This window comes from Lepisosteus oculatus, chromosome 2, assembly GCF_040954835.1.
Source record: "Lepisosteus oculatus isolate fLepOcu1 chromosome 2, fLepOcu1.hap2, whole genome shotgun sequence".
Lineage (NCBI taxonomy): Eukaryota > Metazoa > Chordata > Actinopteri > Semionotiformes > Lepisosteidae > Lepisosteus > Lepisosteus oculatus.
The window spans coordinates 67,302,181-67,328,858 of NC_090697.1; the positions used below are offsets into that span (position 1 = coordinate 67,302,181).

A 26,678-nucleotide genomic window follows, 5' to 3' on the forward strand; every position below is an offset into this window, starting at 1 on the left:
TGGCTGTTGTCTCATTACTCTTGAGCCCCAGGGTTGATTCCAGATGCAGGCACTTTTCTAAGTGGAATCAGCATGCTCTTATTTTGTCTGAGCGAGCTTTTCGGTTATTGTCATCATTTATGTGTCACTTCAAACCTTGTGTCTGTTTGATGCTGGAGAAATGGTATATTCAGTCCCGAAACAGATCTGATTTGTTTCACTGACATGAAAGTGTAGTAAGGGAGCTGGTATCCCCTCCAAGAGTAGGTGCACATTGAACTCAGCTTCTGTAATAATAATAATAATAATAATAATAATAATAATAATAATAATAATAATAATAATAATAATAATAATAATAATAATAATAATTGCTTACACTTATATAGCGCTTTTCTGGACACTCCACTCAAAGCGCTTTACAGGTAATGGGGTCTCCCCTCCACCACCACCAATGTGCAGCATCCACCTATTATTATAATAATATATAACAATATATTATTATATTGTAATATTCTCTCATTTGCTGCCAGGCGCCGAAATTCCATTCAATTAACCTCTACTTGTCCCTTTATACATAGCACTGTTTTCATAATTAACAAACTGTAAGAGAATTAACTCACTAATATATATTTGCGGTGTGGCAACGTACAGTACAGTATGTGGTCTTCCGTACACCCCCCTTCCAAAAAAGTGCCGCAAACTCTGCAGTTCAGGTATTTCCGGAAATCGTTTTTGTAATTCTCCACTGCAAAGACAAATTGCAGTTCCAGCTTTTATGGCGAAACTCGAGAAATGGACCCGGCGTATTCGGATCTTTATGGAATTTACTGACAGAATTAGATGAGAACCTACGACTCCGATTAATCTGGATTGCTCCCTTACTACACTTTCATGTCAGTGAAACAAATCAGATCTGTTTCGGGACTGAATATACCATTTCTCCAGCATCAAACAGACACAAGGTTTGAAGTGACACATAAATGATGACTATAACCGATCATAAGAGATATAATATTCCTGTATTCCTTTAACTAAAAAAAGGGAAAATACACAAAACGTCTCTTATTATTGTTACCACGTATTTTAAGTAAAACGAACAGAACTGAAAAACTTGTCATACAAACGTTTGCAAAATGGATTCTTTTGATGAAAAGGGATAGCTAAAAAACAAACGTGACAGAAACGTTTTATTGCTCTCTTTGCTGTGGAAGATGAAGTTATTATTCTCATTCGTTATTATCCTTGGTTGTGTTGTTGTATTAATCCGTCTAGACCTGCGTGCGCAAATTACCGACATGTTGAATAACTTTTTTACTCAAGCTAAGTCATAGACACGTGGTATTTTGTGACCGCCTTGCATAAACTTGCATTCCTGTGTTTTAAAGGGGCTACGTAATTTTTACTTTGGAGTTTATACAACACTCCATCCAGCGGGTGACTGCCGTTTACGAATTGTGCAAAACAGACAGTACACCATACTGCATTTCACAGTAAGTAATCTGCTTCTGTATTGTTGATCCTGTATTTTCATTTCTGTAGCATTCTGTTTAATATTTTACATTCTGAAAACTAAACTTTGTTACAATTGTATATTTATACAAGGATAAAATATTGAAATCTAAAGTGATTTCCTGGAAGACTACACAACAAGACATTGAAACAAAACGAGTCATAATGTTTGTGTTTAATTTCCTAGCTGAATGACTTGCTTCCTCATTCTAGAATCAGCAGAATCATCAATATAACGTTACTGTGAAGAGGTAGTATTACAAATTGTATATTCTCACGGATAGCACCTTGCGTCTGGTTATCAAACACCGAGTCAGCATAGATGTGACCTGATTGGATTGGCATTTTAGTTTTGTATTATGTACTGTAGGATTAAATGTAAAATTAGAGATCACAGGATATGTTTCCAATGGCACAACGTTGAAACTGTGGAATAATTAACTTGCATAAATAACAGAAGTGGTGCACTTGAAACTATTACTCACTATCTCACTTAATTGCATTTTAAAAACTACAGACTGACAGAAAATAGAAAAAAAAAGCATTTGACTTGGCAAAGTTTAGGTGCTAATTGTATCCTGGAAATACCTTTTGTTAGATCTTACAATGTAAAAGACGTAAGGGAGAAAATTTTGGGTGGTGTGTTTTTTTTTTTGTGTTGTTGGATGCACAGCACTGATCTATTTTGAGCTGGGTCAGCTGAAAGAACTGAAGGAAACCCAAAGCCTCAAATTTGTGGAGTAATCTTGGTCAGGCATCGTGTCCTGTGGTCTACTAATTATGTACTGCATTACGTAGCAGTTGCAGTTGAGTTCTGGGCAATTATAAAATGTCCTTTTATAAGTTTGTGGACTAGTATTGAGGTATATATTGCCACTGAGGTTTTGCCTTTAATGTTGGAAGCCACTTTCAGCTATGTCATCTCACTGAAGTATGACTAAATGGTCTGAAGCTGCCTTTGATGCATTTTATACAATATTGTTGCAATAAACACAAAACAGGTATATCATAGAAACTGTATATGGATTGTTGATGCTCTTTTGACCAACTTCAATAAAGGACTTCAGAGCATCATGTGGAATTGAAGGAGAGAGGAATTACAGAAGAAAGTTCTCCAGTTGGATGGATTGTTAATTTTAGTGGTTTTCAGTTAAAGGTGGTTTTACATTTGAGTTAATTTTGGAAGTGCTTTGTTGTTACAGTGTAATTTATTACCCCAGCAAGACAAAGCGAGGAAGGCTGCGTTGACAGAAGGGTTACCACTAGAGGCCGCTAAAGTGACAGATGCCAAAGACATTGTAATGGGATGTTCAGATGGCGCTTATTGAAGGTGTGCCTTTGTTTTGCTTGAGGAGTCTTTGTAGAACAACTCTGAGACAAGCACACTTGACTGTCAGCAGTAGTAGTAGCTTCCTTGCTTTATTTCTGATATTTTGTACTGAGTTTAGATACAATTTATTTCAATGAGTAGACAGATGTCAAAGGAAGTTAGGTTTTTCTTTCATGTTTGTTCAGAATAATAAAACCACGAACCAAACGGACCTTGTTATATCTTTGGGTGCAGAGTGTTATGTATGTGAAGGTTTTTTTTGGTCTCGAGCTTAGGCCCTCTGTAATTCATCTGGCAGGAGAGACCAGGACATCATGTTATGCCGAGCACATGTATTGTGGGAAACATACTGTACAAGGACTTTTGTGGTAATATTGTATTCAGATTGCTCAGTTTCACGAGGTAACTGCTGTCAATCGTTTCTGGAAAGTGTACTCAACCCACAGTAAACAAGTAATATAATCATGAAAGCAAGAAAAGCAATTGCCAGGTTAACTTTATTTCAGGTTTCATGGGCACACTGTTTATCACCTCTGCCCTGCCTTTTTTATTTAAGCTGGGAGAAGGGATGTGTTGCAGAGAATGATTATTTAGTTAAGCTTGCAAAGCTTCCACCATGCAATATATTTGTGCATTTTCAGATGCCTTTTCAGAAAACATGTGGGAAATAGGTGTGCTAGCGTGGAAGGCTGCAACAATAGCTGTGCATCAAAAGGACAGCATAAGAGGAATTGCAAAAAAGAAATGAAACCAGGACAATACAGCTTTGCATTAATCCTAATACCTGTTTACCTTTTTCTTTAACAGTGAGGTGATGTTCTCTGTTTTTCAGTGCAGGTGATGCTGTGGTTTTGCTGTGATCAAGTGTACAGCAGGCATCAGTGTTAGTTAACCTTCTCCGATTATTTGTGGGGTTCCATATCAATTTATATGATCGCGAGGTTTGCCTCCACTGCCAGTAAGTTGCAATAAGGTCTTTGTGAGCTACAACTGCCACATGACTCTGCAAATACTAACCTGACCACTTTTCTACGGTGTTACTTAACTCGAAATCTTGACACTTCAGAGTATAAGAGGGTGTGCCTCCTCTGACATACTACCCTGTCATGTGATCCTGTTCATTCCACAGGGGCAGGCAGTAGTCTTATCGCTTTTTCGTGGTCACCTGCTGCTGACTGTGATGTTATCCACTGCTTGTTGGAGCTTGTATCTTCCCGGCTGGGAGATAGTGACTGTAAGTAGGTAGGATAACCAGAAAGTCAGACAGTCAGCAGCACTTCCAGTAGGATTGCAGCCTGACGGTTGTAAAGTGGTGATGCCTAATATGTACAATATATAATTATGTGACATAACTTGTATTTTCACTAATCTGATGCATGCCTGGGTTGTAGAAGCAGTTATGTATTATAAAGATCCTTTCCTTAGCCTAGTCTAAAAATATTTATTGACAGCTTTTCAACTGTGAAGGAAGGTATGGTTCAAGCATGTAGCACTTCTATAAGCTAAAGCTATGGGTATCTTTCCTGAGTCTTGATGATCACATTACACCTGAAACATCCTCACAAAATAATGAAATAAAGTTAGGAAATGCTTCCACACCTATGGATTGCCTACCAGTATAACACTCTTCCGTATATCGTTGCATGTCCTGATCCAGGAGCCTGCCCTTTTCTGAGTCAGGGCATTTTAATGGGGTGGAAAGGTTTTTTTATGTGCATTGGTGAGTGTTAGTAGGAGAATTTGGAAGCTGAACTTGGAGCTGGACTTGTGGATCTTTAGAAGCGAAGCCAGGAAGCTGAAGATTCACTTCTGAAACGCTGCTAGATGGAACAAAACAAAACCAATATTTATATTTATTAATAATTAATAATTAATTTAAACAACCATTTTATATACTTAATTATGTATGTATATTAAATATAAAACACGATAATATACCAATAACCAAATTATTTTTAGTTGAGCTTGCATTAATGGGTTCTTTGAATTACGGTGGCCAGGTGGCAGTCACAGTTATGCCATGTAAACAGGAAGCAGGAGGCACAACAAAAGTGAGAAGACTACTGTAGCCCCTATGGAATGAACAGGATGTGTATTTAGGAGGGGAGAGGTAGTCTTCCAGTCCAGCTGTTCTTACAGGTGAATGATTCATAATTGTTCCAATCAAGCTAACTATCCTGTGACCTGAGATTTTAGGTTGAGCAGAAACTAGAGGGCTGAGCAGCCCTTGCTGGAATTGCGCTGTGATGTTGGTGGCACTGAGCTTGCACTGAGAATGCATTCATGCTTACTTGCAGTGCAGTTTGCTTTCTGCGCCTCGAGTGCTGGTTGAATAACTTTCCTCCACCCCAGCCAGCCACACCGGCAGCTGCCTGAGTGAATGAGGAAGCAGACTCAAATTTCGGTTCCCCGTCACCTGCCTCCCTCTGCTCTTGCGGGCCTGTTTGACTCGAGAGTGGTTGATTTCCGCCCATTCTGTCTCTCTTCATGCGTGCTTATAAAGAAGGGAGAGCAGAGACTGGAGACGTTAATAGCGGCAAAGAGCTGATAGAGTGCAGACAGGGAGAAACAGAGTCCGTGGGTGAATGCGAAAGAGGAAGGCTGTGAGAGAGGGAGGCGGATTATGGGAAATAGGAAGCACAACAGAGAAGTAGAGTGACTGAGAGAGAGCAAGCAGGGGCGTTAGAAAGCAGTACCAGATAGCAAGACAAAGACTCCCTTACCAGAGGGGAATTTGTGTTGTGGAAGAGGAAGAGAAAACCAGACAGTGAATTCTGTGCCAAGAAAGAGAAGATACTTGAAAGGGAGAGAGGTCCTGTGGACTCTGAAGGGTACCAATTTCAGTGGAAAAGCAGATATACCGTGTGAGTGCACAGCTGTCTTTTCTCAGATACTAGTTCACTACAATGTCTGTTTATTCTGGGGGAAGAGAAAGATTTTGGAAGTATATTTGCCAGGTTTATCTTGTCTTCTGCCTGAAGGAGAATTTTATATTCTGTTTAGATCACTGTTTTCTGAATTAAGGATTGCTGGATTTTCATCAGAATCTGAATATGAAATAGCTGTGGCAGTTAAATTATTATTGTATGGTATTCACAATTAGATCTGGGTGGGATACATTTGAAATGGTGTGTAATTCCATATTAATATTAATTTAATGTGCAATTTTAATGTTGAAGTTGAACCTTGGCATTAGTTCATGTGCAACAGTAATAGTAGATCTTGGACAGGTAAATTCCAAACAGGCCCTTTTACCTCCCTAGCTTCCATGGGAATTAAAGTGCCTAACTGTTTTGATTATAGCACATCATATGTTTATGCATCATATGATGCATATGATAGTGCATCATATGTTTACCCAATTTATTTAATCTATTTGGCATTTATTTAATCTAAATAAATTTGCATTGACAAGAAATTGACTATCCTGTTGTTCTCATAGTCTGATGATTTTAACAATTCTGATCTGCTGTAAGTTGCAGTTGTAACGTTTGATCATACTGTTATGACTATGGGTGACTATGGAAGTGTCTCTAAGAATCTAGATATAATGGGTAATACCTGGCTAGTGTCAACATTTCCAGCTTCAAAGCAAATGGATGTTTGGCCAAGAGGTTTGGCTGTGTAGGGAGTCCAGATTCAGTGATCAAAACAATCATAAAGTTTACCTTGGATTACCTTAGTCAATTTAGTTCTGGGTAGTTGATTAAGTGTCAGTTAACAGTACAAGAGAATAAAAGGGGGAGACAAGAGGGGGAGGAGAAAAAAGAAGATATTGAAGATGAGAGCTCTTTGTCTAAGATCACCCAGAAAAAACACACTGGAGCTAAGTATATGAACTGTTAAGAGAGCTTGCTATTCTGTAGGTAGCTTTTAGGGAACTCTGATTTCCAGCGTTACCAATCCCTCGGTTAAAAATTGCTTTGTCTTGTTATTAGGTACATTTTTAGAACAGGGAGATAGTTTCGCAGTTTTGTGGCATCCGGTTTTACAGAGAGAGATTTCTTCTTTGGGTCTTTGTAGGCATTTTAGAAGAGTTTGAATAATTAGTAACAGTCTGGGATTTTTCTGGGTCGTTAGGCTGTTAGGTCTCCGGGATTTTTTATTTGTAAATTTGTATACTTTGTAACCAGTGTGTTGTATGTTTATGTTGTGTGTAGATTAATGTGTGTATTATTAATAAATATTTAACTAAGTGTGCCTGAATTATTACTCTTTTCAACAATGCTGGGCCAAAGAACAAAGAATATGTGTGCCTCTAACTATACCAGCCATAGATATATTATTGGTGAAATCATTTGGGGTAATGATTATTTTATGTATTGATTAATCTGCTTGGTAATTTCCTGATTCTCCCCTTTTTTGCAATACCTGATTTGTAGCAATACTACAACAGTGTATTACTCTTTAGTGATTTTCTTTTTACTATTTACTATTTAATTTACTACAGCAGTTGGATTGGTGCTAACGGTTGAAACTGAAGCCAACCCGGCCAAAGGCTGTGTGGGAAATTACTGCAGCAGTATAATAAGCCCATATTAGAAGAGCAGCATTTATATGAGACAGTACAATACAACAAAGAAAATTAAAAATTTCCCTTGGATCGTCCACTCCTCATGTGAATGTGTACATGAAGTATTTGTTCTCTTCCAATTGTATAAACAATAGACAATAGATGTGATTATGTCATGTGGTTTAAGGCCTATTACAAGTGCTCTTATACTCTTGTAACTGTGTTTTTAATGTCTCATATGTTCTGTGCTGTATGTGTTTGTTGTTTTTTAGCACTGGTTTCATTTTCTCGCAATTTGGACTGTCTTTAAGATAAGACAACTCATTTGTATTTACTATCAAGAAATGTAAAGCAGCCAATTAAAAATTGACTAACGCATTTGGGTTATTGTATGCATGTTGTAGTTAAGTAAATATAATGATTTGTATAATTAAGACCCTCAAACCTTATGAACACCTGTATCGTGGACTCATATACTGTAGGTTTTCCAGTGCAAGCAATGTGATATTAAAACATATTTAGATAAAGCAATAGCACTAATGCTCAAATATGAAACATCATCCTCAGTCCAGATTAATATGAACTTTCCAGTAAAGCTACTGAAGAAGACTTCCCCATAATGCTCTCTTCTGGAAGAATAATTCATTATTAAGGTTGGTAAGACAATTTAAACCAACATTTTGTGAAAAAGTGGATTTAAAATAACATTTTTCAAGCTGTACCATTCACTTCAACATCTAAACTATCCACCCATTATCACAGAATCTGGGTGTGCTGGGAAGGGTTGTGTCAGCCTGGAGTTTATCCCAGGAGATAAGAGGTGGAACAAAGTACAAGTCTTCTCTCACCCTAGACAGGACTCCAGTGGATCACAGGGTTGTGGAGAAAGGAACAATTTAAAACAACCAAACCAGTGCCAGGAATTGAACACAGGTGCTGAGACCCATGGGACAGCAACACTATTTACCATCCCACTGAGTATCACATTTTAAAAATAATGTTGAAAAATAATGCTCAAATACTACAGTAATTAGAGTATGAAAGTGGTGCACTGAATAATTTGTTTAATTTGCACATTTGTTTCTGTCTTTTTGTCTGTAGTTGAGATCTTTTGGATTTTAAGATGCATGTTACACTGAGATCTTCAGGATTTGTCCTCAATCATGACCCTTGTCAGAATGACACAGCGATTCTTTGATGCTGAAGCCAGAGCTTTCTGACTGACCAAGGGGATTTAGGGAAATTGCCCTTACTAATCAGGGGATTTAGGGAAATTGCCCTTACTACTCAGGCTCAAGGCTTGACATGAACAGGCTGGTGTTTAAGTCACACACTGACTCTTAGTAACTGTCTGCTCTTGCAAAGTGTGACACAGTATTAATGGAGTTTCATGCCTGGTTTGGAAGTTATCCAGTCCTCTGAAGAAATGTACTGTATTCCTTACTCTTTTTAAGAACTGAAGTAGGATATCCGTAATGGGCCATAGCCACAACACATAATTTTCGTTGCTTCGAGAAATAGGGATACAGATTTCATTATACAGTATGAGGATGAAGTGCAACATGCATGTGTATTATGGCTTGCACATATTCAAGAACACAATATTATTGCTTAATTATGTTGTGGGAAGTATTACAGTAATTTTTGGAGTATATTAACCTAGCCAAATAAAACAACAAAATTAAAACAAGATAAAAATGATCTGTGTCAGTTGCTGCAGCAATCAATTTCCTCCTATTAGGTGTTAAGAGAAGACATAATAAACTTAAAGAACAAGATGAAAAACACCTGTGTGAAACAAGCCAACTTTGGTCACAGACCACAAGAAACTGTGCTGTATAAAAAGGTTGAGAATTCTTAGTGTATTGTCTATCTGGTGGGGAAGTCTTAGCACTTTATTGCTGTGCATACTGATCTCAAGTAAAGGTAAAACGTTTCTGATCATTTTATGCACAGACCAGCTGAACCATCTACTGTGAAACTCTTAATTGACGTAAACTCTCTCCCTCTCCTTTTTCTTATTCCCTCCCAGGTGGTGCACCATGAGTTCTGTACTCTCCTTCTATGTGTCCTACCTGCTGTGTCTGTGCCTGGGTTTCTTGTGTGTGGTTTTTGTGTCCTACTGGAACTCGAAGTGGCGTGGGGGTTTTGCCTGGGATGGCTCAGGGCTGCAGTTTAATTGGCACCCTGTGCTGATGGTGACTGGACTGGTTGTGGTATATGGCAATGGTGAGTCAAGGATGTTTAACCTTATCTTACTGTGTTGGGGAGATCGCTAAGAATACCTGATCTGGGAACAAATGCTGTCTTTAGTTGTATTAATAAGAAGAGAACTATCATGCAAGTCTCATAAAAAAATACTAATTTATGTGGTTGACGCTTTTAACCAAAGTTACATTTGCACTTATTTATACAGCTGGAAATTTAAGCAGCGTGGGTGAAGTAAAGTCCAATGGCACTTGTACTTTGCCCTACTTCAAATTTGACCCATCAACCTACCAGTTATAAATAAACAGTTTGCTGTGTATTTTATCATAATATAATTATTGGTCGTTTATGTGAATCAGAACACTTTCTCATTCTCATTTATCACATTATTTTGTTAAAGATTAATGTATCTATTATAGCATTCTAATCTAAAACCATCCAGCAGTTATACATTAAAATGAACACCCCCAAAATATCAGAATAGTTTTATTTCCCCACAGTGCTTCTGAACGTCACTGGTCTTCTCCTTGATTTTCTGCCTGATGACGGAAAGGGGTAATGTTTTTTACGCCAGCTTTTCAGGACTGCTTGATAATGTCAAATCATATAATCAGTCTGACTCCCACTCTCCTTGTTTGCCCTTTTCCTCTATTACTGCACTACAGCGGCAGTTCTCTATCGAATTCCCCTTACCTGGGGTGAAAATAAGTTGCCCTGGAAGCTGCTTCATGCTGTTCTGATGTTCCTGGCACTGCTCCTGGCTGTGCTGGGTCTCTGCGCGGTCTTTGACTTCCACAACAAGCAAAGTACCCCCAACCTCTACTCTGTGCACAGCTGGGTGGGCATCTGTACTGTGGTTCTTTTTGCAACTCAGGTAAGGACACTGTTACTGTCTTTGGTATACCTACTGTACAGTAGTTGCACTGTAAGTAAAGAAGCCAGTTGGTCTTGGTCAAAGGGATGTTTACAGTTTAAAGGACTGATTCGATTTGTGGTCAAATAAAGATCAATTTATTTAAGCATTTAAAAACCTGCACCATTCTGACTAAAGTCAACACAATGACCACAATCATGTTCAACAATGGATCAAAGAAAATATGAGGAACTTGTGATCTCTTCTTCTTTTTACTTATCTGCATTTGACATGCCTCTAAGACCAGGAATTGAGCCATTTTGTGCTATGCAGATTTCAAGTTAATTTCCCTAACAATCTACTTTTTAACAATTCCTATAAAAAACATTCCTTTCAGATACAAGTTGATCTGGTTTCTCTTTAGCCCCTTGGAAGAGAAATAACATGTTAATATGTGCATAATGTAATTTTCCAATATATTTCCCTAATTATTTACTTTGCTCCAAGTTCAGGCTTTTTTTTTCAAGGTCCTCTCAAAGCCCAGTTTGAATTTTTTGACTCATTATTGTCTTAATCTTCACCAACAGTGGGCTCTGGGTCTATGCACATTCCTGCTGCCCTGCTCTCCCTTAGATCTCCGCAAGTTTGTCAAGCCTTTGCATGTGTGGATGGGCAGTGCCATTTTCATTATGGGTATTATTTCCTGCATCTCAGGCATCAACGAGAAGCTCATCTTTTCTCTGTAAGTGATGACTTTGCCTAGAAGCAGGAAACACCTGAAAGTCATTGTGTGACATCAGTGTTTTTATTTGTGAACTTTGCATAGCCTGATTTTGTATCTCATAGTCCTTTAAAGTAAAATTGAGAGTTACTTTGGATCTGCTCTTATCGGAATCTTGGTGTGAACAATTGGCAAGCATTGCTTGGGCTTAGCAAGTCCAAAGTTTTTGTAACTTCCACAGGTCACCATTGACAAGCAATCCCTGTCCTGCGCTCAGCTCTTGTATACCCTATTAATAAGAAATGTATCAGAATGTCTCTAGACATTGCAGATGACTGGACAATGCTTCAGAGGATTGATTGATATAAAGTACGTGTATCCTCCAAAACAGAAAGCAAGGAAGGTAAAAAAAAATCCAATTCTAGTTTGGGTTTTGGGCATTAGAAAATAGGGATCAATCAGTATCAACATCAAATCTACTATCTTTATTAGATTTTTTGTTGCCAATATATTACCAATATTGTTCTACATTATTTTTTAAAAGACCTAGTACCAGGGGTCAGAAAATATCTTTCTATGCAATTGTGAAATAGATTCTAAATCCCCTGTGTGTGAAACTGAATTATATTTTGTTACCTGGGTTGACTCACTAGGAAGAGTGGAAACAAGACTCAGCCGTACTCCACCCTGCCCCCAGAGGCTGTTTTTGCAAACTCATTGGGCATCTTGATTGTTGCTTTTGGAGTAGTGGTCCTGGGTATTCTGTCGAAACAGTCGTGGCGTCGACCAGAGTCAGGGCCTGAAGATGACAGCTCAAGGGTAAGTGTGAAGTGGCCTTCTGGCTATAATGCACACATAGTGCCATACATCCACTTAGGCATGTTGTATTGTTTGCTTTCAATTTAAATACAATTAATCTAACATTCCATTTACTGTGGATATACAGTGTTTTTCCATCTATGTGCAGATCGGCTCATTCACTGTATACAAGGTAGAGCAGTTTTAAAAGGCTGTAATTATTTGCCCACTGGTATTTCCAATATAGTTAAGAATATTAGTTTTAAAGAGCAACTTATGGGGTTACGAAAAAGAGTTTTATGTATCAACACATGTGCACTTAAGATCTTGGATCTTAAATCTATGTCCATTGCACACATTTTCAAGATGCCAGCATTAGTTTGGTCCGGGGAAACGCCCATGATGCAATGAAAAATGTCTGGAGACGTGCCAGACAGGCGTCTCTCACGCCACATGTAGCATTTCTTTCCGTTGCCCCAGTTTCAAGTCAGTACCTCGACAGTAAGTGTAGCGAACTGAAATTCTGGAATTTAAAAACGTGTTACAGAAACCTTTCTTGAACAGCTGCACCACCATGTGGAGACATGCGGCGGTGTGTTTTTTGGAACACAGCTGTTTGCTCTTTGTCTGGGAGTTCAAGTTCAAGTTTATTGTCATTATACTCATATACAAGTATATGGAATAACGAAATGCTATTTAGCTAGCTCTCAGACGATATGTAGTAAAAAAAAACAACAATACAATTGTATAATAAAAGAAAGACAGAGATAACAGGCAGTGTGCAAAAAACAACAGGCAATGTTCAAAACAACAAAAAGGTAACAGGTAATGTGCAAAAACAACATCAGATGTGCAAAAAACATGCATCAACAGAATGAAATATAAGGATAGAAATTATGGGGAGTGAGCTCTATCAGGTTTCTGAATGCTGTTTTTAACATGATTCTAGTTTTTTTTATTGGTCCTAAGTCTGCTCTTTAAGGATGTTGTCCACTTTAAGTACTATAGTTTGTGACTTGTTTCTTTTCCTTCTCAGCCACTACTGCGTGAAGAGAGACAATAGCTAAGGAATGGAATGAAATTATTTCCTGGACAGCTCTTACTGCACAGATGTCCCTTTTGTGAACATTGCACTCAGGATTAGGAGCGTGACTCCTTCCTTCCTACACGGTCTCCTGCCTATAAAACCCTCTGTTTTAATCCCATTCCCTGCTCCAAGATACAGACACTGTTATCTTCATTTTTATAAATCAAGACAGTAGGTGCTCTTAACGAGGTCATTTAAACAGAAGATAACTGTTAATATTTGTAAGTAAATGACCACAAAACTAATGAGAAATTGGGATATCTAGCATGATATTCATAATACAGTTATGACAAATACAGGACAAATACACAGTTAGCAGGGTCTGGATAAATGTGTTGCTGTCGGATAAGGGAATACAGTGTATGGAAAACCAGAGTAAATCTCTAAGTTAGAAGCATTTTATTTTTGTATAAATGATCACTAGTATATAATATATACAGTGGCTATCAAACTTTTTCACCCCCTTGGGCTTTTTTACATTTTATTGTGTTGCAATAGGGAATCATTATGTAATTAATTAGGATTTTTTGCAAGAAGGCATTTTGGAAACTGTTAGACCAAGTGGAAGAAGATTCCATTTGATGAGACCAAAATTGACCTTTTTGGCCTAAATGCTAAGTGCAATGTTTAGTGCAAGTGTGATCCGGAGAACACCATCTCTACCATGATGACGTATGGTGGTGGTAGCTTCATGCTAAGGGGATGCTTCATTGTGTCAGGGACTGGTAAACCTGTGATGATGGAGGGCAAAATGGGTGCAGCAAAGCACAGAGAAATCCTGGAGGAAATCGTTTTGCAGTCTGCATGACACCTGGGACCTGGGAGAAGATTCACTTTCCAGTAGGATAATCGATCTTGACAAGGTGGCACAACTCAGTCCATCTGCTCGGCTGTAACATCTTGCCAAGGTAGAAATTGCTGACTATGATTATCCCAAACCGAACCCGCCAGGACAGCCCCTTAGCTTAGCCTTCAACATGCCAATAGTACAAAAGTATTGCTCTCTTACTTGGGGCATGTTTGTTTTATCCATATTTTCTTTCTTTATTTTCCCCATGTTGGACATTCAGCTGATTAAATCACCTCGTTACCTTTGCCCAATCAACTCTTTCACTAATGTGGAGATTTAATGCTTACTTTAATGTATCCCGGCCACCTGTAACTGATCAATTAATGCCAAAAACTGTTAATCAATAACTAAAAATATTGAAAAGTGTATTGAAACAGGAAATGTATGGGGAAAATGTTCCAAGTCTGACTTGGAACTAAAAAGTATTTCTTTTTTAGTTGAAAAGGTTTTTCAGTACTACTGAGAAAGGAAAGAGTGAATTGCACTTTTGAAGATAGACACCCTCTGTGATGATGCAGAATTTGCTCATTGAGAAGCTTTTTACTCATGTAACATACATATATTGAAACCGTTTTTAAGGATAATTTGACTTGGTGTCATTAAAATTCTGACCTCTAAATGTTCAATAAATGTATTTTGATTATGAGAAAAGACCAGTGTGCTGCTTTACTGTATCACTCTGCCTGTCTCTGACTGTTTCTTCATTTGCTTGGAGTTATGTTTTACTTATATTATAATGTGGTGTGTTTAATAAAATTTGATCTGCGAATAACCACCAATTTGAACTCTGAAATAATTTAAAAGTGGTCAAGCCACTGCAATAAATATGTCTTTATCAGCGATATTAAAGAAATCAGATCATCTGAGTCTTCACTTGTTTTTGGACAGACTTCAATTATTCACACAATGGTGAGGCACTGAGGCGGTATGAACAAAACATAAGTAGAAAAACTTAATATTAATGAAAATTGTTATTGAATGAAAATCGTATTATTATTATTATTATTATTATTATTATTATTATTATTATTATGGTTGAGAAAAGGGAATGAGGTGTGGTTACAGAAAAAATGGGATGTTGACATATTATGCAGTTTATACAGAGGTTTCTGAACACACATTTCATTTGGCAAACCAAATATGCTAAGAAATGTAATTTTTAGCTTTTAAATTATGCTATTAATTGATTGATAGAGTTAGCGTTTCCAGTGGTTCGGGATTTCATCTGAATTTTGGGGACCTATCAAGCTTTTAATTAGTAGGCAGCGATCTTTCATATGTCAAAGTGTAATCATGTGTTTAAAAAATCAAGAAAAAGGAATTGGGAAAGCTGTTATAACAAAAGATGGTCTTACTTTTTTGTTCCAAAGTTACTTAAGTTCCAAAGGCTGTTTTCTGGCTGTCAAATTAAACATGCCTTTTGATTAATAAAGCAAGAGATTTCAACCTCATAGGATCTCAAAAGCAAAGAGTATCTGAATTTATCCAGGCTGTCCTTACCCAGGCAAATTCTGAGAAAAGGAGTTTGTTTCTCATCTGTGAACTCTTCACCTTTCTTAACTTTCTGTCTCTGGTGTCACTGTCTTACAATAAAACAATTCTACCTTCAAAATGTTCCAAACATCCAAAAATGTTTTAGTTGATACTAGATTTGATTATGACGTACTGTAATAGAGCAGATTGATCAATGTTAAGAATCATGTGGAGCTTAATTGTTTTTTTTTAAAGCCTGTGCAAATGTGTTATAAACTTGGCATTATTATGAAGAAATCTGCTCAACTGAGTAATCTGTTTTTCTTTCTTTGTTTCTGGAAAGTTCCTTTTTGGTTGTTCTTAATAAAAAACAAAAAGATTAATTGTAGAAATGCTATGTGAGCTGTATCAGTAGGTTTTATACTGTATGGTAAAATAATATAAACTAATTGAGAAAAGTACATGGAAGGACAGATACAATTACATCTCAGTTTTAGGTTAGTTCAAAACTGATTGTCAGGACATAATACTATCAACATTATATTTCTGTTACGTTTACATCACAGTATATCCTAAAATCTTTTTAGGATCTCAGTTTATCTTAAAATTATACCTTGTCTTCTTTATTGTTTTTGTCTAAATTATTTAAAAATCTTTTGTGAAAAGACACAATAGGGAACCTGTTTAATGTTTAGATGAAAAAACATTGCTCAGTCCTCTGTTTGCCCCATGTCCAGTAATTCATTGCATTATCCCTTTAAGGTTTTACAGTGACAGCCTCCAACAAGCAAAATTATATACAGTATCACACTCTGTCATCTGCTAGATAATTTATGAAACTGCAGCTAAAAGTGAATTCATTGCTTTCCAGCTGTGCATTTTATTGATTAATCATGAAACATTTTATTTCATTTTTGGGAGACAGTGCAATTAATAATTTAAAAATTATTTTCATTTTCATAGGGACATTTATTCCCCATTGAAGCAATATGTTGAAAATATGAATATTATAATAATACAGATAAAGATGTTACTGTACATAAATAAATATCAATGTAAAAACCTATGATTATAGTAAGATTACTGCATACCTAGGACTTCTTTACACCCAGAAGAAATGTCACTGGATAACAGCCACATTTGGGTTATTAACTATGTATGGAATAGTGATTTTAGCCACCAACATTAATATATAATTCTGATGTTTTTATGTTTTTTCTCATTCATGCAGTCTTGCACGGTTTTCAGCATCAGAATGAAAATTGAGATCTTTGAGACAAAAATAGAATGCTGAAGAGGACAGTGGAAAGGATTTATCCCTGCATTAATGAATGTCAGTATGAAAATTAGCTTTCATGCATTTCTTGTTTTTCTTTTAATAGTTTTTAACTAAATTGAAGAATAATGTCTGCATTTGGCATACGTTTTTAGCCTAATTCAAACCAGAGGAAGGAGTGACATAAACCATTCCCTGAAGTAAGATCACTGGAAGATTCCCCATTAATGGTGATGGCTGAGCTATAGGGTGCTATAGGATAAAAGAGCACAGCTCCAGAGAGATTAATGGCATCATATCAAATAGCTTGAGGCAGAGCAAGAAAGACTACATACACGAGACAATGAGAAATTCTGTCAAAGAGTTGGAGTGCACAGAGAATACTTCATTGCTTTCCCGAGTGGATTTCATGAGAGTGTTTTAAAAAAATCAATATTTTACTTTAATTTTCTTTGAAGTCCCTTCTCTGTGATTTATGTCAAGAACAGACCTCAGTTGTGCTCCCTGATCACCAGCAGTACTTCTCAATGCTTCATTTTGAAGTAAAACTTGAAAGAGGATGTTTTGAATTCTCATAGCTTTGGACACCTCCGCAGCATTGCCAAAGGGGCCATCAACCATGACAAAATGGTTCTAACATGAACATCACGTTTACAATATACTAATTATTATATATAAGAAAACCTTGCTGATCCACATTCATAAGTATTGTAACTTTTTATCCATTTACAAAGATGGATGCGAGCAGTTAGGAGACCTCTCTCTCAGAGAGTAAGGGTTTTTGTTGTGCTATTGTGTGCTGTAAAGATTGATCAAAAAGGTTTTCAGTTTGAGAAATAATTTATTACTTATTGATGTTTGAAATGTTTGCTCAAGTGTCACGTAAATATAAAGTATATAAATGTATTCACATAGATTTCTATCCTGTCATTTACTGCATTTTTTGTGTCTTCCTAAAGTCTAAGTGCCAAACTTGTATAAATCAAATCGAGATTTCAGATTTCTGGCTACCTGGATATAGATTTTGAACAAGCAGCAAAAACCAATCCTGTCAGAATTTCTCCTATGATACTGTATACTGTATGTACAATAAATGTTAACTCCTGTCTAGTCTTTCATATATAAATAACAGGTTCTGTTTGGTTATTCATGCTCCTTTTTTAACATGAATGTGACAATATGACATTTCAAATTAACCATGAATATTGTATTTTTTCATTTTTTAATAATTTAAGCAATCTTTTCTGGATAACCAGAGGGCTTAAGTAAAGAAGCATAGGAAATTCAATTATACTGAGCTATCCCTCACTGTGAGTTGAGATTTCCATCCGGAGTTCAGTGGGAGACAAAAAGCTTTCTGCTGAGCTTTCTGCTGTTGCTACCTTTGTAAGAAACCTTTACATTTTCTGTACTATTTTATTTCCAAGGTAGGCTGTATATAGCTGTCTGATGCACAGCAATTCATTAGGTTCTCAGGGGGACCCACTAGTACGTAGACATCCTGTAATAATTTTGTACTCTCAATGTATAATAAATGGTTTTCACATAAATTGTAGTTCTTACATACAGTATTTATGGGGGGAATTATTTATGCACGTCTTGCTCTTTCCCCCATGAATCCTTCATGCGTGGTTTTCATTTGCTCTATGAGTGTTTCCCAGCACATTACTTTAGTAGTATTGATCATAACAACATTGCATACATATCTTTACCAGCAAAAACAGCTTTTTTTATCTTCTATGTACCTGCAGTTCAAGAAAACTACAGTAAGTGTGCTTATTGTTTTCAAACTTTTTTTCTCTCTAGCCAAACACATTTAAAGTTTCAGTAAGTGATCCATAAATCTGTAATACTACTAAAACCCAGTTACTTACAAGTTATTCCATTCACCAGTTTAATTTTAATGAGATCACAACCTTGAAGTCTGAACGCCTGTTGTCCTGATGATTGTATTGGTACTGGTATGGACTTGTAAGGATTCCACTTTGACTGATGAAGAATTCATTTCTTTTTCTTTGACAATGGTAATCCCTGCTCCGATGAATTCCCACTTAAAATCTTCTAACATTTAGAATTGCCCTCAAGGCTTCCAGTTTTTTATTATATTTAATTGGAAACTTACTGTAGTTAATGGTGTCCCAGATAATCTCAAACAGATTAATTCAACATAGAAAAGATAATTTAATCTTTTTCCAGTAAAAACTGAGCTAGTCTGAGAATAAGATGTAAATTGGATATTTAGCAAGCCATAAAGTGTGGATTCCAGTTTCATGAAAGTTGTTTCAAAACAGAATTAAAATAGTTATTCAGCTTCCAAAGAGTGTTGTTGCAGTTTGCTGTGCTGTTTTGACAAAATGATCTAGGAGAAGAGACATAACTCTCAGGTCTCTACTCTGTGTCAAGTCTAGTATGGTTCTATGTGTTTGCCAGGATCATCTGAGATCATAAACACATTTTCCAACTTGAGAAATTGAAGAGCACACTTACAGATGTCCTAAGATTGAATTCCTCTCTTCTTCCAACAGCTATAATATAATGCTCTATCCCAGTTACTGTAAAAGTAGCTTCATTTACAAATGTACAATATTTCACCATATTGTCTCTTCCTCCTTCCATTTGGAGAGATTGCCTTGTTTTTTTCTTGTTGGAATTTAGTCTTCTTCTCCCATGTTAATTCCTAAAAAGTTATTACAACAATTCAGTTACAATGAATGAAGATATATTTTGCATCAAATGTGTTTTTGATGGAAATTGATTTATTTTTGATATAGTTACTGCACATGATACATTGCTTTCTGATGTCTGATTACCTGGTTTGTATCACAAACATCAGTACTCTTTTAATTCATATAGGCCTGAAGTTGAAATGAAGTACAGCATTATTAATCCATTAATAATCCTATTAATGCAAAAGATACGCTTCTTTTTTGCAGTTCATAACACTGATGTAGAATAACAATGAGGTTCATTAGAGATGACAGAAACAAGCCCTGTTCAACTATTCTTTTACTAAAGTACTGTTGCATGATCTTCTGGTGCATTGTGAATTGCTAATCTTGAACATCTAATTGTAATTGACCAAATACGTTGAGCACAGCTTGAGCTCACAGTCACAGCATGTGCCTGTCGGTAAAAGGGTTTACTGAAGATGAATTTCAATGCAAATTGGGACAGAAGCTTTCAGTCAATGATCCCTGTTGTGTTTTAATGAACTGAGACTCTGGGGCAGACAGTTCAGATTGGGATAACAGATAAGTCTGTTTACTGGCTTGGTAGATTCTGAATCCTTCCCCTTAACTCCCCTGACGAAAATGTTTCCCCAAAATAATCAAATCAAAAACCGAGATCTCCCAAACAAATCATTATTCATCCCACAGAGTGTTTATTCAAAGTCATTAATTGAGTTAATTAGGGGTGATACATGCACCAATGACTGCTGCTTCAGAGCCATTTACAACAGGGACGTTTTACATGTCAACCAAAAGACAGAGGATAAGAAGGTCATGAAAATAACTCAATTAGTGAAACAACCCAGTCCTGTAAATGTGTGCAGTAAACTGTCTTAGTTGAAGAACATGTCATGGGTTTACAGGGTCCTCCTGTTTTAAAGTTTTTGAGCGGCCAAGCTTGAATTCGTGCATGACTGAGTTTCAAATTAGCTTTAAGTAAGCCTCAGTAAACTTTCCATGTCTGAAGGGAACGCACTATGTGTTAAAAGAGGTAATAGTTTCATGCAGGGAACTCATAAAAAAATCTCAGTAATGTATTAATCATATCCCCCATTATATTTTCTTGTGAAGTTGATGCAGTAATAGAGACTGTCTTTATCTACTGTATGTCTCATGAGCAGCTTCTATTTCTTAACAGGATATTACTGTACAGTATGTTGAGCTACAGTATATTTTCCCACTGTCTAAGACATTTTCTAGGAGTAGTAGTGTAATTAATGTTAACTTTCTCATCAAATAGTGAAAATGTATCTGACAATCAATATAATCCTGGTTTATAAATTGATCATATTGTGATTAATCTAAATATAAATCCCTCATACCTATTTGAAAGCCCATTCCATTTCTCACCTGCTCTTCAGTGGACAAGTTCCAATTCCAATTATTTCTGACTATACCAACATAGTGACCTGTTAGTTAGTTCCCCTAACAAAGCACAATTTCACCCATTTATTAGTATTTATAAATTCCACAGGATGATGGGTTAAGAACAGTGTTTCCCAATACACCCACACATCCCTTCCGTATCCAGCTTTTCAATTCAGTCAGAACCTAACCATGCAGTTTTACATCTATACTTGATATGCATTTTGCATAATACTCTAATATTCTAATTTATTTGAAAATGTCAAACAAAAGATGTTATATACAATTCTCCTGTTTTTTTACTGTATATTGGTGCTTTACAGTTATATTGTATTGTATTATTGCTAATATATATTGTTGTTAGTAATAATATATGTTGACTTAAATAGTTGATTTGAATCAGGTTTTCATGCTTGCTCCCAGCAGACAACTTGAGTGGAAGTCACTGAAAATGACTGGATTTAGAACAGTCACAACACATTAATTGCATTTAATTCTTGCTAAATTTTCACTCTGAAATGCACTCTTCTGCACAGATTTGTCAAAAATTAAGAAAAAAGAATAGCTGATGCCCAGTTGTTTCTAAAAGTCGCTAAGAAGAACATAAAGAAATATATGTTCTCCTGCAGTGTTGAAAAGTACACTGAAGTACTGTACACTGAAATAAATGGTTTAGTTACTTTGTAAATACTGAAAATGCATTTTCTTTATATACTGTAGGATCTAATCTCTGAAGGGTCGTAAAATGATAATATTTCATTGGAATTTAGGAACATGACCTGCTAATATGATTATATTGACTGATCACATGACCTAATTTATCTGCTTTCTTAAGATCTTATCTTGCACAGCTTTTGGCTATTAAGTGAGTTAAACTAGGCTATATAGTCAAACTAGGGCTATGTTTTGGAGTATATTAGAAAATTAGAGGGTTACTGAATCTGCTACTAACCCTAGTCATAGATGTGGTTTTGCTAGATCTGTTGTTGGGCTTGTTGACTGTTTTACTGGGGATCCAATAATTATTTGCACAACATTTTGAGTACCTGATGCATCGCAAAGTCACAAAACACATATCATGCAAATTTTGTCAAGACTTCTGAGTTTGGAGCAAGTGTAGTGGGAACAAAAGGCTCTGGCTTCCTTCTGACTCCGAATTGGATGAAGTAGTTAGAAAATGTTTAGATGGATGCTTTCAGATGTCTTTTAATGATTTTTCCTAAAAGTAAACAAAGGGGAGCAAGTAAGATATCAGTTACCAGATTATTTCAAATTAAACGAATAAAAGCAAGTATGGGCTATTTTGCTGGTTTAAAGAGGAAACTGATGTGTGACTTGGTTTATTTAAAATTAAACACTTAGATTTGAGGACATATTTCAGGGTTGACTTGTGACACGTTTTCGAGAAGTTTTGTTTCTTGCTGGCTTGAATCAATTCTCTGAAACATAATAGGAAACATTAACCAGCGAGAGCTTATTCAGCATCAGTGGACATGATTATTGGACCTTGGTTATTCAAAACCATCATTAACTGGTGAACCAAACAAAGTCTTAGTTCAGATGACTTATAGTTTTTCTACAGCTAAACCAGTTGAATTTCTACAGCTGATTTGAATACAGCTTATTGTTCTTAAAAATTAAAACTGAGACATTGCTTCTTATATTAAAAAAGGTGATAACAAAAATCTTCCTTCAATTCTATTTTAAAACTTTCATTTTCAATATCTCAGTAGAATATAAAAAAGCAGAGTACTGTAATATTACTAGTCAATAACACTATATTTAATCATTCTTGAGAAGATGTGTATTATCTTTAGAAAGACTAAAGCAAAATTAATAACGTGAACAAACACCACATGATAAAGATAAATTTCAAATACAGTAATAGAACAAAGTAATAGTAATATTGCAGTAATAATATGACACACCTCTTATATTGAAGGTCTTCACACTAATACAAATCACATCAAAAGAAAAACCTCAAATGTGCAGATGAGATTGCAATGCCAAAATAAAAAGGATTGAATGACTTCAGATGAACCATAAAATATCATCCATGTTACACAATTATAAAATTAAGAAAACCTGCATGCTGAGTACTAAAAAACATCTTCCAAAATAAATTGTTTTATTAAATTAAACACCATCGGTACCTGCATATGTTCATCTATGAGTCTTTTTTACCTTGTTTTACTCTTCATTCCCAGGTCCTTACTATCTTTTTCATGTAGATCCACAATAAAAACTTAAAACCCGTCATGTTAAAAAAACAACTACTTCCTTGTTGAAACCACTTTAAAAAATGGCACAGCAAACCAACTGTTCAATTCAGAATGTATGAATAAAATAAACATATGGATGATAGAGCTGAATTCAAAGTAAAAATAAGTACACTACCTGTGTATCACCATCACACATGAAGAATAATAATATGTAACTGACGTTGTTAAAAGCTTGAAAAGTGCAAGACAACTGAGAACAAAGAAAACGTAAACCCAGGCATTGTTCATCAGTAAGAACTATGTAAGCTGAGTTTGCAGAATTCATTTGCAGAGTTCATTTGTAGATGCACAATCAATGTGCTGTTTATCTGTAGTCTTCCAGCACCAACTAAGCTATTTGTAAAATCGAGACTGAAGCTATTTAATACAGGTTAACACAAGCATGATCTAATAACTTTAAATTCTCTCCACATTAAGAACTATTTGTTTGAGGATGCCTCAGTCCTTTTAAAAATTTTGGATAGGCAACTGACAATGAAAGCACCATCTACTACATATTTTGCTTATAAATGATCACATTGAAGTCAAAGATGAGGCCACTAATCCTAAAATAAATTAAGCCAGTAGTCCAAACAATGTTAATGAAAAAAACATGTGAAGTCCACCATCTGTACAGAATTTTCAGCATTCTGCAAACCTACCAAAAGTAGCACAGTCTGCACTCAAGCATTTTCTACATGACCGTGTACAAAGGATAGCTCTTTTTACAATATCCCGTACCTGCACCAGAACCCTCTCTCTGGGTGTGGATCATAGACTCTGTTTAAACAGAACCAAGTTAAATGGCTGATCTCCAGGTGTAAAGGGAGTGATCTTGTCCAGTGACACATCAGTATCTCCATCAGCATGGACCATAACAGGGTGACTTCCTGCCTGATCCCTGTCCCTGCGAGTTGTTTGAGAGAATTGGGACATGTCATCAAAGGACAGCTCCTTCTCGCTGGGTGGCCTAACAACATGGGGAAGGAGATAGGGATAGCTGAGTGGCTGAATCTCCTGATGGTTGGTGGTATCATGGTGGTAAGACACTAGTTCATTGCTAAAATCCACTGTCTCGACTGCATTACTAGGACACAGTCTTCCACAGCCCAGTAGTGATGCAAAGGCCCGGCGGAAATCAGCATTGAAGGCATAGACTACAGGGTTGAGAGTAGAGTTGGCCCAACCAAACCAGACAAAGACATCAAAAGTGGTCTCACTCACACAGGGCAGCTGACCTCGGTGGTGGATGCTTGGGTTACAGAAAGGGACCATACAGTTGAGGATGAAAAATGGCAGCCAGCAGCAAACAAAGACACCCATGATGATGGAAAGAGTCTTGAGGACCTTGGTTTCCTTCTTGAAAGAGTTCTTCAGGCCACCCTCGGGTAGACCTCGATTTCCATGGCAGTTCTGAGCATGCTCAGCCGCTCTCTCTTGAATGGAAATGCGGCGGATCTGCCTTTGAGCTATGCGGTAGATTCGGGTGTAAGTGACAACCATGATGATCACAGGAATGTAGAAGCTGATCAGGGAGGAGGTGATGGCATAGGTACGGTTCAGGCTGGAGTCACAGGTCTCAGAAAGCTTAGCAGAGCTTGGTGGAGGAGAGGTACCATTAGCTTTGTGCCAGCTCAGCTGCACTGGGATAAAGGAAATGAGGACAGAGAGAGTCCAAGCCACTCCAATCATGACTAATGCCGCCCGACGTGTCATTTTGCGCTCATAACGGAAAGGGTTGGCGATCGCCCAATAGCGGTCCACGCTGATGATGCACAGGTTAAGGATGGAAGCCGTGGAGCACATGATATCAAAGGCCACCCAAACACTACAGAAGCTGCCAAATGGCCAGAACCCAGCCACCTCTGCCACTGCCCTCCAGGGCATAACCAGGGTAGCCACAAAAAGATCGGAAACAGCCAGCGAGACTACGAAGATATACGTGACTTTGGAGCGGAGGTGGCGGAATTTCACCACAGCTGCACACACCAAAGCATTCCCCAGAAGCGTACTGATGACAAAGAGCAAAAGCAGGCAGGCAGTGAGGGATCGAGCCAGGAGCCCTTGAATCTTGCTGCCAGTACCGTCTTGAAGCCAGGTATCATTAGTCATGCTTCACCTTGTCTTCTCTTGTTCAAGTGAGGACCTCTGGCCTCTGGATCGCCCCAGGATTGGCTTCAGAGCAAATCTTTGGAGTTGTCCATGTTGTATCTGTGCTTTCTGTCTTTAAAGTCCTTTTAGAGTGTTAGATCTGGAGGCTGTTTATTTGCTTTCCCATTTCAGCCTCACTGTATGCATCCCTGTGCAAAGCTATGAAGAAAGAATGAGTGCAGCTAAGCTAATGAACTGTCGACTTGAAAGAAAGGGAGGAGGCAGAGTTGTGAGCAACAAAGACACAGAGAGAGAGAGGGGAAGAATGAGGTCTATCCCTGGTTGGTTGCTTTCAGCTCAGTGCTCAGTTCCTATCTACTCAGATTTCTTCCCCCAACATCAAGTGCTATTCCTTCCTTTTGTGTAGATTCTCTTTTTCCTGTAATATCACAACTTTCATTTTATCATCATATAACGCAATACATAAGTGGGGTTAGGAAGTGCTACTGTACATATATGTTTCAGGTATAGATCTAGGTGTCACAGAGAAAACAACATTATATTCCTTTTAGTTTATCTGTTTTTAAATTACATTTATGGAATCATCTTAACACAAATCTCTGAATAAGGTCTAAACTAAATCCACACTCCAAGCAGAGTATCTAGAGTCAAAAACACTGCTTGAAATCTTTCTTAAATATCGGAATACTACTCACTGAACTGGAAAAAATCCATGACAGATGAAAAAGATGGAAAAGTAATAGCAACTGAAAGGTTTCCTGAGCTCATAGGTCTATGATTGACAAAATGCTTGAAATATCTATTGTGCACAAAGGAATTATACTTGTATGCTCAATATTTTAGCACAACAAATTATTTGTACAACTTAACAAGGTGTGCAGGAGCTAAAAGGCTATGATCTACCTAGGCTAATACTTAAAATAGATTTGAGCACTAGTTTGCAAAACGGAACATGTATTTCAGGGAGGCTTGCAAAAAAGCTTTAGACTGTATATTACAAAATAGCACACTTTATATATTCAGGTTGTACCATACCGCACACTTTCTACCACTGTTATAAACTTACTTTTTAGATGGTGCTCCAAGTTAAAAGGCGCTAATAAAAACGTTTTAACTGATTCATAACACAAACCCGCTTCTCCTTGTTCGTGTCAGTGCAGAGAAAGTGTTCGTTTAGCAATTTTGAAACGTCTCTTAATCTTCTGTTTTTTCCCGTTTAAAATACATTCTAAAATATTTGTTGTTATGTTAATTCGCGTTTCTTAAAGTGGGATGAATAATTTTAAGAGTATGTTTGGTACTGAAAATTGACCGTATTTTTAAAAAACGAATCACTAGAATGTATAAAATTGTTTCGACTTCAAAATTAACTTTATATAATTTATCTTTATTTTAATTTTTATTTAAAAACTATTTACATTTTATCACCTACTTCACAAATAAAATTCACAGGGGCTCATGAATACACAATCGGAACAAACATCGCTTTCTTAAGGTACAATTATCTCAGAATTAAATTGTTAACTGTAATCTTGAGTGAATGTTAAAAGAATACATGTGGCATATTCTTTAATGTCCCTCTTAAACGTAGCATTATAGAACCCAGATCTC

General features: G+C 36.8%; 2 protein-coding genes across 4 annotated transcripts; one reads left to right on the forward strand and one right to left on the reverse strand.

Annotated features, from left to right (window-relative positions):
* The first annotated feature begins 716 nt into the window (after window positions 1-716).
* On the forward strand, window positions 717-14,502 carry LOC102692657 (lysosomal membrane ascorbate-dependent ferrireductase CYB561A3). 3 transcript variants are annotated; one of them, XM_015341396.2, is made up of 7 exons: window positions 717-944; window positions 1,368-1,472; window positions 9,367-9,563; window positions 10,208-10,416; window positions 10,983-11,137; window positions 11,770-11,935; window positions 12,951-14,502. In XM_015341396.2, the coding sequence occupies exons 1-7, from the start codon at window positions 874-876 to the stop codon at window positions 12,975-12,977; spliced, it is 930 nt and encodes a 309-aa protein (XP_015196882.1). In that variant the 5' UTR covers window positions 717-873; the 3' UTR covers window positions 12,978-14,502. The 3 variants fall into 3 exon arrangements, with proteins under 3 accessions (XP_015196882.1, XP_015196903.1, XP_015196892.1); XM_015341417.2 differs by lacking the exons at window positions 717-944; window positions 1,368-1,472 and adding exons at window positions 5,263-5,685; window positions 7,272-7,987; XM_015341406.2 differs by lacking the exons at window positions 717-944; window positions 1,368-1,472 and adding an exon at window positions 5,263-5,683.
* Window positions 14,503-23,726: 9,224 nt separating this feature from the next.
* drd7 (dopamine receptor D7) lies at window positions 23,727-24,857 on the reverse strand. The gene has a single exon (XM_006625567.2). The coding sequence runs from the start codon at window positions 24,840-24,842 to the stop codon at window positions 23,727-23,729; it is 1,116 nt and encodes a 371-aa protein (XP_006625630.2). The 5' UTR covers window positions 24,843-24,857.
* Window positions 24,858-26,678: the final 1,821 nt, after the last annotated feature.